The 14,637-nt window shown below is 32.7% G+C and overlaps 1 protein-coding gene across 7 annotated transcripts in view; it reads right to left on the bottom strand.

Moving 5' to 3' along the window:
• Positions 1 to 14,637, bottom strand: part of VPS13A (vacuolar protein sorting 13 homolog A) — a 109,437-nt gene that overhangs the window by 14,015 nt on the left and 80,785 nt on the right. For 4 of the 7 annotated variants that reach the window (XM_021530522.4, XM_085566299.1, XM_085566302.1 and 1 more), the window contains 12 exons: positions 14,215 to 14,296; positions 12,881 to 12,950; positions 12,225 to 12,330; positions 11,739 to 11,852; positions 10,315 to 10,460; positions 10,116 to 10,197; positions 9,368 to 9,481; positions 8,884 to 8,959; positions 8,619 to 8,782; positions 8,201 to 8,246; positions 7,807 to 7,930; positions 6,754 to 6,868 (listed from right to left, as the gene is read on the bottom strand). In XM_021530522.4, the coding sequence (XP_021386197.2) occupies positions 6,754 to 6,868; positions 7,807 to 7,930; positions 8,201 to 8,246; positions 8,619 to 8,782; positions 8,884 to 8,959; positions 9,368 to 9,481; positions 10,116 to 10,197; positions 10,315 to 10,460; positions 11,739 to 11,852; positions 12,225 to 12,330; positions 12,881 to 12,950; positions 14,215 to 14,296 (1,239 nt within the window). Of the gene's footprint in view, positions 1 to 4,073; positions 4,639 to 6,753; positions 6,869 to 7,806; positions 7,931 to 8,200; positions 8,247 to 8,618; positions 8,783 to 8,883; positions 8,960 to 9,367; positions 9,482 to 10,115; positions 10,198 to 10,314; positions 10,461 to 11,738; positions 11,853 to 12,224; positions 12,331 to 12,880; positions 12,951 to 14,214; positions 14,297 to 14,637 lie in introns of those variants that run through there. The other 3 variants (XM_021530525.4, XM_085566301.1, XM_085566303.1) reach the window with 2 other exon arrangements.

Consider the following 14,637-nt stretch of genomic DNA (forward strand, 5'->3'; position numbering starts at 1 on the left):
TATCCAGTCTTCCCTACAGAAACATTTAATAGTTCTAAGCAGTTCCTAGGTGACTCCTTAGATGTAGCTTGAATGAGTGTGAAAAAAGGGGAAAAACTGTTAATGAAAAAGTAACATGTAAAACATTCACTTTTCGCCATGCAAAATTCTTCTATCATTTATGAATAATAATCACCAATAATCCTTTATTACCTACTTCCTCATTTCAGTTATCCTAATGTGCAATGTCCATGATGTGTTAGCATCTGTATCCAGATTCCATTTAGCCATGCTGAACAGTAACTGAAATCAACCTGGTTATATTAAAATCAGTGGGAATTTGTGGTTGTGGTTATCATTTAAATCTAAGGCCACAGCAAGACAATGAAAATTACAACAGCAGCTTTCTTGAAGAATGTAAAACTTCTACTTCACAGCAGAAATATAAATTGCTTATGCTGACTGGCAGAATTATCTTAATAAATTTTTGATCTAAATACACAGGAAAATTTGAGCAGCTGAAATGGAAAAACCATGCTGATCTTCACTTTCATCATGATGACCACATCTAGGTGTTCTGTTTCCTGCCAATACAACCACAACTCTTGGATTCATACCATCAGAAGCATGATTACTGGATCAGCAAGGAAATAAAAGAATATTGTCTTTATGCTTCAATCACAATCAAGTTAAAATGAAATTGAGTCATGCAAGCTTCCATATTCCTCTGGAACAACTGGTGTCAGCTGGTTTCAGACAGCTTCCCATAACTGTCTTCTATTTTGGATTGGGCAATGGCTATGTAATAGTATCCAAATGTTGCATATTTAAGTGGTAAGGATCCTGCTTTTTTCCTTAAACCTAGACAGACAAGGTTTTCCAAAGTAGGACAGATCATGACATCTGTGACTCAGTAAAGGGACCAGCAAACTAGGTGGCATGCATGAATACGTGCTAAGTCTGGATAATGTGAAATAAAAATGAAGTTATTTTGAACGTCATAAAGAATGTAATTTTGCAAAGTGAAACCTTAGTTTTAGGGTACTTCAGGATATGGATGTTTAAGTTTTGATTTGAAACCAAGCTCAAGAGCAGCGAAGCAAAGACAGCAAGGATTAGCATGACATACTTTTCCAACCCCTCAGATGTTCTTTCTGGTAGGCCAAAGTGTGAATACTAAGGAACAAGGGCCTGCTCAAATCACTTCAACATTCTACCTGATACGAAGCTCATGACCAAAAAGAGTCACTAAACCAAAAGCTGAACACCTCCAATACAAGAGGATATGGTATTGAAGCACAGCTTTGAACGACTGTCTTCTCTGAAGCAACATAATTGTGCAGCAACCTTATACAACACAGTATAAGCACCCTCACAAACTCACAATTTATAAAACAAAATTTAAAATAATAACAAAAATATTTTGAATATGTTTTGAGGTTGGGTAGACATTGACACAGAGAACCACTGACTGCATGGCGCAACTGTTAATGGCTTAGCTTCAAAAGCACAAAACCAGTGTTTTAGCAGGGCCAAGACCTCACATATCTGTTGCTTCTGGAAATTACTAATAACAATTTATGCATTAACAGTCTATTAAATGATCCCTGAAACGAAATGTTTATTTTATCCCCTTGCACTGACCTACGTATACAGAGCGTCTTGAGAAAACCAGACTACCAGAGAGGCCTGAACAAAAGGGATGTTCTGCATGACATCAAAGGTAAAGAGCTCAGCAAGGAGGAAGTTATACAAGTCACTAAGAGTAAAACTGAATTCTTGGGAAAAGATGCATTGTTAATTTGTCAACAGCACAAAATTTAGCAATCTGAGACAAAAGGAGGGCACTTAGACCTGGAGTTTTCAGGGACAGTACTGGACTTCAAATTCAGCAGTTAAAAAGGCATGGTATGGTGGAATTATGATGCCAAAAGTTCAACTGCTAAAATACTTTAAACTGAAGAAAAAAAAAAAATGAAAATGTGGTCTCTTTATTTTGCTAGGTTACTTTAAATCTCTAAAGAAAATCTCCAAATGTTTCAGCACTGTTGTTTTAGTTCCAGGGATGTTTCTATCCTGAAAGAGCATCAGTTTCTGCTATTAGTTTTCACAGCTTTTGCCACATGACCTAAAGAGAAAGTAAGTACTAATATCCCAGATGGTAGAATTTTTTGTTATCCTAAATCCCCATACCCACAGATCCAATTTATTTGTTTTTCTATGTATGTTCAGAGAAGCCTAGACTCAAGAGAGAAACAAGTAAAATACTTGTACAAAACTCCTATATTTTCTATTAACACAAAACCTTCAAATATAGAAAAATAGAACTATAGTCCACCAAAGAGACAGAATATTCTAGGGCATATAATAATATTTTTCAGCTCCAACTGGAGATGTTAGTTTTGTTGGATTTTTTTTTTTTTTTAATTAGCATTCTACAATTTCTTAATCTAGGAAGTAAAGAATAAATTATTTTCATTTATACTGCACTGCAAAATGAATTAGTAATATCTGACACAGAAATACTACCATTCATGTACTAATTTTACCTCCATGTTCAGCATAAACTTGTAGGATATTAAGATAAAAAATTTAAAACCTAGGTCAATTTTTGGTAAAAAAATTATGACATTTCTAAATGAGGAAGAAATATGTTTTTTTCATAAAATGCACATGTATTTCCTAGTAAGATCAGTTATTACAAAAGAAAAACAATTTCAGAGGATAAAAACCAAATTGCCGTAAAGCAGTGCAAAGGAAAAAGATAATGTTAAGCAACATTATTCCAAATTTTCAAAACCTAAGTTAATTAAATGTCACAGTAACATTTCCATTATGCTATACTTAACAATTTCCTCAACTTTTTGACATCACGTGTCTTCAGAACTGAAGAGCAAAATTACTTCCTATGTTCTTCAAAGAAACATGGGAGATCCAGTTGTACCTGAAACATTCAAAATCCTTCCCACAATGTTTCAGGCCTAACACACTGCAGTAGAGCCTTTCATTTGTTTCTGCAAGGCATCCTTTTCAGGTGACAGCATTACAAAACAAATAGGAACACATGACCTGTAGCAATCATAAGCATCAGCAATTTTAGGTAAAACCATTTCCCAAACTTAGTTTGTCCCCCTTTTTCTCTGTGACATTAAGGGCAAAGGATAACTGCCCAAGAGATCACCCTATACTGCAGTTTTTGAATGCACAGTGCCAGAACAACCAATCTTAACAATTTTAATGGTTCTTGCCCCAGAATTTTGATAAATGGAAGCCAACAGACAATGAAAGACCATTGCCTCATTGCATATGCAAACATTTCAGAAGCTCTTATTGTTTTAGAGCAATGCCAACTGCTCAGATGGTGGCAGAAAAACTAATTCTCATTATAATACTTACTGGTACAGAATTATCTATTATAAGATATCATTAAAATGCAACACAAAAATCTGAATTTAGTAACAAACCACAAAAAAACCCCAAAAAACCCCAAAAACAAACAAACAAACAAACAAAAAACCAAGAAAACTGTGCAAGCATTTCAGTGAATATAGAATAAATACTTTTTTAAGAAACCAGAAACTTGTAAAGGTATTTGGTAGAATTTATAATACCAAATTGTAGTCAATCAGTGTTCACACTTTCCCCTCACTCCCCAATGTCTAAGTAAATCAAAAACTAAACACTTTTGCAATTTATGTATGTTTTATTACACAATTTCTTGAAGAACTACTGGTATTTTTTTACATCTGTCTGTGGTTTTTACATGGAGTTTAGTTCTGGGGCAGATTTTTTACTTTTTTCTTGTTATGAAAATAAAAATATTGACTAATGAAACAAATAATTTATAGTCAAAATAAAAACCAAAATAAACTGTTATTTCACATGTTTAAGGATACCAAAAGTTACACAAAATAAGTATTAAAAATTATGGTAAAACAAATGATAAATGAAAAACTAAAAGCTTGATGTTTCTTGAAAAATGTATGTATCTTATCTATGAAATAAGTTTATAAGCCATTTAGTGTTCTTACACTGTCTAGTTCCAGAAAATATGAGAAACAATGTTGGAACAGAACAGATGAATCCATTTTAGATATACTTTAGACATGTTTATTGTTAAGAAGAAAGGCAGACAAAATACTTTTGAAATAGTAATTGAATAAAACAGTCAAACAGCATTTTAACACCAATAAGGACTGTACAAATCAGTAAAGTTTTACTAAACACATATAAAGCAATAGTAAATAAACCCTGTTAAACATTATATAAATGCAAAAAAACATTAAACACAGCTGATAAAAATACATCTTGAAATAAACTCTAAGTCACGGTATTACTTATTTCTTCATATTATTCAATACCATTTTACCTAATATATGTTTTTATCTGTAAGACTATATTTATTATATTTTCTTATTTGCCTAGCACGCATCATCATGCATTTTATTATCCCCACATTTTTTTCACAGTTTAAAAAGTAAGACTTTAGTATCACAAAACTCCAATTTCTCAGTGGAATTATAGCAGCAACATTTAAAAATTAAAGGTCAAAAGAATGCAAAAAGGCCACGTATGTCTGTTACAATCCATGTTATCCTAACTGTCATCATCATCACTACTACTGTGAGCCATAGTCCACTCTTTGTAGGCCTGCCTTTTCTGAAAGCATGGTAAGGGAAGAAGAAAGCAGAAGTATTAGTTTAAAAGTACTAGTTTGCCTGGAAAATTTGTTAATTAAAGCAAAATAAAACCACAGAAACCAGAAATTCTGATGTGACATGCTAAGGGGACACAAAACAACCTATATCCTATTTCCTTTGATCAGCATTTACAATCTCTGAATAACCAAAAGAAGTTTTATTCCAACCTAATCCTGCAATCTGTTGAAAAGCTACAATACAGTGATCACAGTGTGACCAGTCACCAGACCTGTATGCAAAGAAGCATTGCAAAAGGGGAGAGAAATCTTTTATCCATAAAAAAATAGTATTCTATTCAAACTCTTTGAAATAGTGGACATGCAACAGACTGAGTCTCATGCAAAACAAACTAACAGCTCTAGAATCACAAACACTAAGAACCGAAAACATTAGTATATGTAAGGGTTAAATTAAGACAACAAATATAGCAGAATTTAATGTCTGGGGAAAAAAATGCAAATCTCTATTTTCTTATTTGACTGTCTCTAGAAAAAGCTGTCTACTCTGCTTGGAGCTCTGAAAACATTTCTTCAAGAGTAATCATGCCTTAGAATCATCAACAGCAAAAACTAATATGAAGCTAACAATCCTTCAGTTTTAGCTACATTCAAATGGTGGCTACCATCACAAAATCTCAAAGGCATTACACAAGGATACGCCTTAGTGTATTTTAAGTTGGATAATGGAAGGTACTGTACTCAACCATACGACACAGAAAAAATAAAACTACATGCTACCTGGCAGATTTTTGTAAAGGTTTCTCAGAAAAAAACCCAAAATAGAAAAATGTACAAATTTAAGAAGCAAATGTAATGTAAAGTCAGCTCATCAGTGTTGACTGTTTTCCAGCATTTGTTTTAGCAATATATTTAAAAACAGACAAGGGGATGTTTTAAAATTTGTTTTCTTAACAAAAAGAGGATAAATATTAATAAAAAATTTATGTTATTAATCAGTAGTAGCTTCTAACTACTAGAGAGCAGAGGGTAGTTAAGGCTTTATAACACCAGTTATAAATGGGAGAGCACAGGTTAAAGCCATCTCATTTAAAAGAAAGGCACAGGTACAGTATTTATTATCAAAGCACTTTCACAGTTGGCTGAACTACATGACCAGTGAATGGAACAATCAACATAGCTAAGGTGCCCCCAACAGATCAATCTTCTTGTAACAAAAAATGAATGACAAACTAATGAAATGAAGGAGAAACAGAAACGTAAGTGGAACTCAACATGGAATAAACAGCTGTAGCAATAACCAAAATTAATCATAAAATACTCTCCAAAAGCTACTACATTCTTATTTACTTCTCCAGAAAGGTTATTTTGGTACAACATTTTTGGAGCACACTGTGAATTCTTCCATGTGTATTTTTTAAATTCTGTTTAAATTCATGCAATCACTAATTACTACTTTGTTATGGTTGAACATTTCTACAAAGATGTTTTATTTCTATCAAAAGGAAAAAACCAGAAACTCAGTAAGCTGTGTGCATCACAGTTGAAATTATTTCCCTTTCAGAGGGGAATTTTTTGAGTCAAATTTGCTTAAATGACAGATGAATCTTTAAAAAGTAAGGGCTGTTCAGCATATACTTCCTGCAAACAGTATTCCATTTCAGAACTGTTTATGTTTTTCCAAAGGCTTCAGTGTGACACAAATACAACTATTTCTAAGTGTCTTTAAAATCCTATTTTACATAAATTTGAGACTTAAAAGTCACTGTTTAACCTATGTATTATAAAATTACTGAAAAAACAATGTGTTTCACAAAAAAAATTAAAGGCATAAAATTTCTCATTTGCACATATAAACCTTTCTCTTTCTTCAGAATGCTCGTGCATAAACATTTATAGATATACTGATCTACTTTAGGGTGTCTTCCTCAAAAATTGTACCACAGCAGCCAAATCCCCATTGTGGTTACAAGCCTAAGAAATAAAATTAAATTCTTGACTACTGAGTTACTAGGTAAGAAGTGAATGGAAATTTAGGAATAGAATTTATAAAGTATTTATTTCTATGTAAGATGAGTTTAAATTTATGTCAAAAATGTATCTTTCATTTTCTTCACCTGTAACATTTGACTTCCAGTTCCATCTCTTAATCTGTAAGGTCTAATAACTCCATCTTCACCAAAGAAGCGAGGTGGTCGCAGGCTTATCACATCTTCTGATGAATCTGCAACCCTAAAAAAGCAGAAAATTTAAGATACATATCAGTATCTCTACTCAACTATACTATTTAGCTAAGGAACTAAATTATTTTGTATACAATTTAAATATAACTTGAATAACAACTATTGTTGTCTATATATGCATTTTTGTATAGTAACAGACATTATATAAAACAGCAATATATTCAGACATCTATTTCCAAGAATAACAATTATCAAATTAGATAGCACAGAGCAGCACATACCTGCAAATACTTAATTAGTGTCTAACTACTGCACGTCAAAACCTCAAAAGTAAAGACAACTGTAACATATAAAATAGAGCTATATCATATTTCACTCTTATATTTTTCTTTCATTTCTCTACTAAAAACCTTGAGCAGGAAAACAAAAGAGACTGGCATTCTTATGGTAACAGAAGTGATCCAACTCACTAAGAACAGGGCCACTGAACAATTGTATTTAAAGTTACTAAGTACTTCTTCAAAACACTGTGTCCTCCTTCATTGCACAAAAAAGTATAGAATAATCTTCATCAATGAACTTATTGAAGTGTGACTATCACAATATTTAAATGTTGTCTCAACATAGTTCTGAGACTGGCACAATCTAGCGGTCTTGGAACTCATTTCATATCATAGTAATAATATATAAAGTAACTTTGAACACATCTGAGAAGTCCTTTTTTTTTCCTGCTTATTTGGGGTAAAAGTTAAAAATCATCAGCTGAAGGAAGTCTGACTGCGGAGATATTTAAACTGGTTTTGTTCAGTAATGCTAGAAATACTAGATTTGTGTCTGTGTTTTTTAAATTATATCAAGTGTGTATTTTGTTAAAGAGCCACCTATTTATAATGTAAGTAACATAGAAATGATACAAAGACACAAAGTACTACTAGCATTACTATTGTCTCTATGCTATATGATATTATGTACACTTATTTTACTTACTTTTTAATACCCTGAAATGTGCTGCTTGCCATATCTATGATGCCACCAGTGGGCCTAGCTACTGCTCCAACTAAGCCTTTTCCAACGCCTTTGAAAAAACCAGCTGCTCCTTCTTCCTGAGCTCCTAAAAGCATTAAAAGGAGTAAATAATTATAAACCACAGAGTTTCTCTTAAAATCTTAACAAGTTTTATTACCATTTAATTACAAATATTATTTGCTATACAACTACATAGTCTCCACCACACAAAGTTCATGTAAATAATGTTTAAACAGTAAGTCATCAGAAATATAAAATCTTGACAAAGGGTTTTCTAACTCTGATTTACAACAGCTCATCAAATACAAAGAATTTACCATCATGTTAATGGTTAATGCATCAAGACCAAACTTACCTCTTATTGGTTTTGTAACTATTCCTGTTATGCCACTGACAAAACCCTACCAGAATAAACAAAACAGACATTACAAATATGCTTCCATACATTATTTTTCGTTTTTAACATTTCTCTTTCTATTTCATTGGTGAATAGCCTCAAAGTACATGCGTGCGAATATTCTAGAATTCACTACAAGCCAACATAATTAGAGGCACCTGCTTCACAGTTTCTACCTTCTTTTCTCCCCTCTTGCATTTTTCTATAAAACTATCACTTAATTGTAGCTATACACCTGCAAAACCAATATTAAATTTAAGAAACTAACAAAAAACTAACTAAAAAAAATTGAAAATCAACAACTCTCTGGTGAATAAAACAAGAACCTCATACTTCTGCCTACATAAAATGAATTAATTTTTATTTTCCTCCTTACAGAAACTAGTCCTTTTCCACCACGAGTGATACCCTCTCTCAGACCAGTGGGTTGTTTATTCATGGCTTCTCTCCTCTTTTGCTGGTAATCTTCATCCATAGTTATTGCAGCTACTCCTTTTGCCATAGCACCTGTGATTCTTGAGGCAGCTCCTGCTAATCCACCTATTAGAATATAAACCAAATTAAAATTATAATGCAATTTACAAATACTCACCTCTATTGTTTACTATTAGGCCAACTACCATCACAGCACTGAAACTTACCAACAGCTCCCCCTACCAGTGCTTTAAGTCCTAGTGCCATTCCTTCTATAAATTCCTCAGGACCCTGGATGGCTCCCTGTGAAGAAAAAAGAATACATTCATAATGAGCTTTGAATAGTATGCATTATGTATTATTACATCTTGCAGTTGTATTGGAATTTATATGTGACAAAGAGGAAAACAGGATGACACTGAGTGATAAAGTGTGAAAGCACCCACAAAAGCTCCTGTGACAGAAAGACAATTTTAGAATAATAATTTATTCACTGAAGTCTGCTTATTTTAAGGAGAAGAGAAAGATTAATTTTAAGGTATAAACTGTAAGAAGCGGCCTTTTGGTAGTTAAGTAGACATCTCTGTACTTTTTAATCTCTTTTGAAATTTTAAATTCTAAATCAAAAATTTAAGCCAAAAAGGTATTAATATAGATTTTCAATACAATGTCTATCCATCTACTTGTAAAAAGGGCAGCAAAGAATTTTACCTGGTATGGTTCATAGAAAAAAGCTTCTACTCCTTCAGACAAGCCTCTTATGAATCCAAATGGATTACCCAACACATCAAGGCCAAGAATAAGAATATACATCTGTTTAATAGCCTAAAATGAAAATAGGTATTAGTGAAAATATTTCCTAAATTACACTAAAACAAAGGCAAACAGTGTAGTATCTCAGATTAAAACAGGGAAAGAAACATGAGTTGAATATAAAAACCTCAAAATTGTCCAGAGAAGTAGTTGCACTAAAAAGAAAATCAGAGAGTAACCCCTATTATGTCAGCCAAGAAACAAAAGTACTTAAAAGCATTTCAGTATCCCCTTATTAATAATCATGGATGGAGATGACTAATTCTTTTCTGCAAAAGTATATTTGTTGGATTCTCTCCACTGGATGACAGGACTTTCACCAGTAACAAAAGCCAAGAAGGAACATGATTCAAGTAGTACTAATGTCCAACAAAAGGTATTAGTATTTTAATGCCAATCATGTTCTATCAGAGCTCCAATGTGTTTGGTTCCCCATCTATCCCCAGCAAGCTGTTTTGTTATCCATGCCACCTGGCAAGGCAATTAAATCCTATTAACGAGTAATTTGGTTTGCAAGCATTTATTTAACCTTTGTATATAAATGCAAGTATGAAAGTAAATTTTATTTCGTTTAATAGAATGGAAGTGCACAGCAGCAGCTTCAAAATAAAATCTATTGGAATATTAACAATTTTCTTATTCTCACCTGTTTTGAATAATGCCTTACAACTGCTGATTGGAGCTGCTGTGTAGTACAGAAGTGATATCTGAGCTCAAAGAATGCCAGCCTAAAAAAAGATGATCGAAAAAGTAAACCCTTACTACACAGAACATAATAAAACTCAACGTATATAATACTGGTATAATCTTTTTGAGTGATTTTTACATTAGTACTTTTAACCTACTTAAAGACAATATCTTGTACATCTGTAAGGGTGGCCCCTATACTCTTCAGCAGGAGATTCAAGGACTGAAATGGTATCAATTCATTCTTTCCCTCTTCTTTGTTACTATCTTCTCCACCCGTACTGAGTGAAAAGCTCAAGTGTAACTGAAGGATAAAAATGAGATTGAGAAATAACATGGTTAGTTGTTAGTTTTTAGATGTACAATATTGCTATCTTTAAAATATTTTACATTATTTTAAAATTGAGTTAGACATTTCTAGTCTGACTGAAACCAGTCAGACTTTGTAACAGAATACACAAATACATAATGTAGACCAAAAAAGCCCACTGACATTTAAAGCTAAAGTGAAGAATTTAAACTGCTTCTAAGAAAACAAGAACTTGAAACTGCTTACTTCTGTTTTCAGAGATAGTCTCCAGATTCTTTCAGCTATAATTTAGGTTATTATCTCATTTTTAAAACATTTAGTTAGTGTCTAAGTTATACCCAAAATCAAAGCAGATAGAAAATGACAATATAACATAGTGTCCAAGAAAGAATGTAACATAAAAGTGTGAAAACAAGTAATTATTAACGCAAGTTTTGCAGGTGCCAAATAATTACTGGAATATGCATACAGGAGAAATCCTACCTGTGCACACCTGAAATAACCAGAGCATTTGTGTCAAAGAAATCAGAAAAGAACAGAATTCAGGAAAATTGCTGAAATGGCTTTCATGACACAAAATGGTAGAAATATATCCAGCAGTTTTCAAAATCAGCTTAAAGAAACTTATGCCTGTTTCTGACTCTCTGAAGACAGTATCACGCAACATTCATTATGTTATAACAGAGCTTAACAGTAACTCATTTCAGTGATAGACAGCTTACCTTGCACAACCACTGTCACTCCATCCATGACCACTAAAGACCAATCTTCTACTAAAATCTCAAGCCCATTTATTCCATCCTATTTCCTCCCTGCATTTTTTCTTGTCAAATATCATTTCTAACCTCTCACAAGATACTATGAAGAGGTACAACACTAATAATTCTTCGATCTACTTCCCTTGGATAGATGGGAGACTCTCTTGCCAATTGTTAGAGAGCCTATGAAGTCCTATCACAGTTGTAACAATGTCAGCTGCACACTAATCTCCTACCCTGGCTGTGTGTGTTTTTAAGAAATTATGTCGTTCTCCAATCCATATTACCCTATGTGCACACAAACCAGAGCATTCTGCAAGAAACTCATAAATAATAAAATGAAAAAAAATTACTCATAAAGTAAGATGGTATAGTGGTTACAATGAAAATACTTTATTAGCCCTTTTTTTTATTAAATCAGCTGTTTCAATTGTTATTTCCAGTGCCTACTATCCTGCATGAGACAAAAAATTTTCAGAGAGCAAACTCAGTCTATAAGGTGAAAAAGGAATACCTTAATTGGAGATATATGGAAGTATTCATACAAGCTGATTTGTGACGTATCCATTGATGACACACTCATTAGTTCTTCTTGAAGAGATTCAACATCCTTTTCAAAAAGTTGTAGCTGTAAATGCATTAGAAATAGATATTTCTTCAAAATTTGGAGTATATAAAACTACTAGTCATTTGTCACTGATACAATACATGGATTAATACTACTTATACTCTCTCATGCACAAACTCCTGTCACTGTCCCTGTACCATAATGTTTAAAGCCTCCTTTGCATAGCATACAGGATGAGCATAAAGGAAGGGTTCTACTATTTGACTCAGGTAAAAGTAAATGAAAACCTCATAGCTTCATATTATTCCCAGATACACAGAAATTAACCAATGATATGGACACAAAAAATAATTTTTAATATTTTTTAAAAAGACAAGTTGAATAGTTACAAATGTAAAACCCATTTATCTTCAAACAACAAAAGGTTTCTACCTCTTGGTCACTCGGCACATCAGTCTGTGTAAAGAATTCACCAACTGCATACAGGAAGCCAAGATCTAATCTGAGATCCATCTCCTGAATCAGAACCTTGAAATATCTACAGATGAAACAAAAATAATTATTAAGGGTGTTCTACAAAAACATTATTTAGACCACTTACACTTCCGGTACTGGTTTTGGTGGGGTTTTTTTGGTGTGGGTTTTCACTTTGGGGTTTTGGAGGGTTTTTTTTTATTGCTGGTTTTCTTTTTTTTTTTTATTTGTTTGTGGTTTTTTTGAGGGATTCATCATTGCTGATGAAAAGAAGACTTCCCACTTAGGTGTAAGATAAACACATTTCAAAATAACCAAAACAATTTTAAAATATAGCAGCATTTAACACTGCATATAGCACCACTATACATAGATTTTTTTTCTAAATAAAGATGACTAAAAATATGCATTAAAAAGACATCTAAAAATCCTGTCTTTACTCTTCAGTTATGTGGATAATAAAGGACACTGAGCTTTCATCTCTGTTAAAATGCTCTGAGTTTCCAAGACTGAGTTTGTGTCAAAATTACTTTTCATTATGTAATAATTTTAATTTTAAAGCTTGATTAAACATACCCAATAGCAATAGAGATGCAACATGTCAAAATACTTACTTAATATGAGATATTTGTGAGTGTCCTGCAGTTCTCATGACAATACTGACATCAGTAAATGGTTTTGGTGCTATGAAGTTGTCAAATAAAAAGAGATCAGCACAGATTGCTTCATGATATACACAACTTCCTAAGTTTTCCTATGTAAATGTCATATACATTCAGGGTTTTCTCAATCCTGTACAACAGGATTACATAATGGATATGACTGGCAAACAACTAAGACAGGGAAAAGAGCAGGAACAGAAAGTAATAGGAAGACAAGGATGAAATGAAACATGAAGATGCTGTTTAACTGAAAATGCACCATTTTCATTTAAAAGCAAATTAATATTGATATAATATTACATTTAGGTAATTTCTTTATTAATGGAATAAGATTTTCCAATGGCTGATACAAAAATGTAAACTAAACAAAAATTAATTCTGTAGATTCATGCACTGTAGCTTAAAACCAGTCATATTCAGAATGAACAACTGACAATCCCACTAGCTTCCAAACAAAATTGCAAGCGGTATTCTTTGTCTCAATCCAGAGTCCCTTTTGATATTACTTAGGTTTTTCAAGTGACTTTGGTGTGAAAGAATTAATGAAAGATTCCAATTCACCACTTAGTGTAGCAACATTGAGTGCTATGCTCCAAGTAATGCAGAAAGCTACCCAAAAACCATACAAAATATAATTTGACATCTGGAGACCTTATAAGCCTCCCGTAACAACTATGAGCTTAGGCACCTTTCTATTCTTAGTAGTTAAGATTACTTCACATAAATTACTAGATTATGCACTGCATGATGCTAGAGCAGTAGGGAAATAGTGGAAGGCTAAAGATGACAAGTTAATCCTCACTTCCCCAAAACTCCAAATGTAAGTAGCACAGAAACAGTGCAACAGATTCACTATCATCAAAATCAACAAAATTTATCTTATGAACAGACAAGTCTTCTCATGAATTAGTCAGCATTAAATTTTAGTGATGGTCTGAACTAAAAACTCCTTTTAAGTTTATCATGTAACTTTCACGTCGTATGTTCTCCACAATCAATTAAGTAATGTACCAAAAATATTCTCTTAAAAGGTATGATAATGACAAATAGAAGACATTTTCTTTTTTTCTGTTAATTGTTAACTGTTGAAACAGTGTTCTGAATATCTTCTTTGCAGAGGTAACTGTTTCCTTACTTCTACCATTATTATTTGTATTATCCATAATCAGAAAGCTCATGCAGACTTCACCTGATAAAAGTGATAAATCTGATAAAATTATTAACTTCAGTACAAGTTAAGTTATCTTTTGTTTTAAAAGGTAGGATTATGTTAAACTAGAACAAACCTGAATCCAAGGTGATGGACTTTGGAGGTTTAATAGGATAGAACACAAAGGGAAATATGGCTCCAGGAATCTGGTTTTGTATCTAGTAGGGGTAAGGACAGGACAAGGTGCAGCACATTAGCTTTTCAATAGTGAAATATTTTAAAACCAGGGCAAATTCTAGAAATATGATCTTTACCTGCGGCCTTCCACCAATCCAAAAGCAGAAAAAAGCCACTACTACTGTACTTAAAATATATCTATTTTTAAACTCTAATAATCAAATTCAAAAAATTTAGAAAAGCTTATTTAAATTACTAATAATAAATGATCCACAAAAGTTCTGCAAAGGATTTGTTCTTAAAATACTGAGCATAACACTTCTTTTTGCTTGTTATACAGAAATGCTCCAAGAAAAAGCAAGTAAGATGAATGCCAAATATT

Source organism: Lonchura striata, chromosome Z (assembly GCF_050655825.1).
Source record: "Lonchura striata isolate lonStrDom1 chromosome Z, ASM5065582v1, whole genome shotgun sequence".
Classification (NCBI taxonomy): domain Eukaryota; kingdom Metazoa; phylum Chordata; class Aves; order Passeriformes; family Estrildidae; genus Lonchura; species Lonchura striata.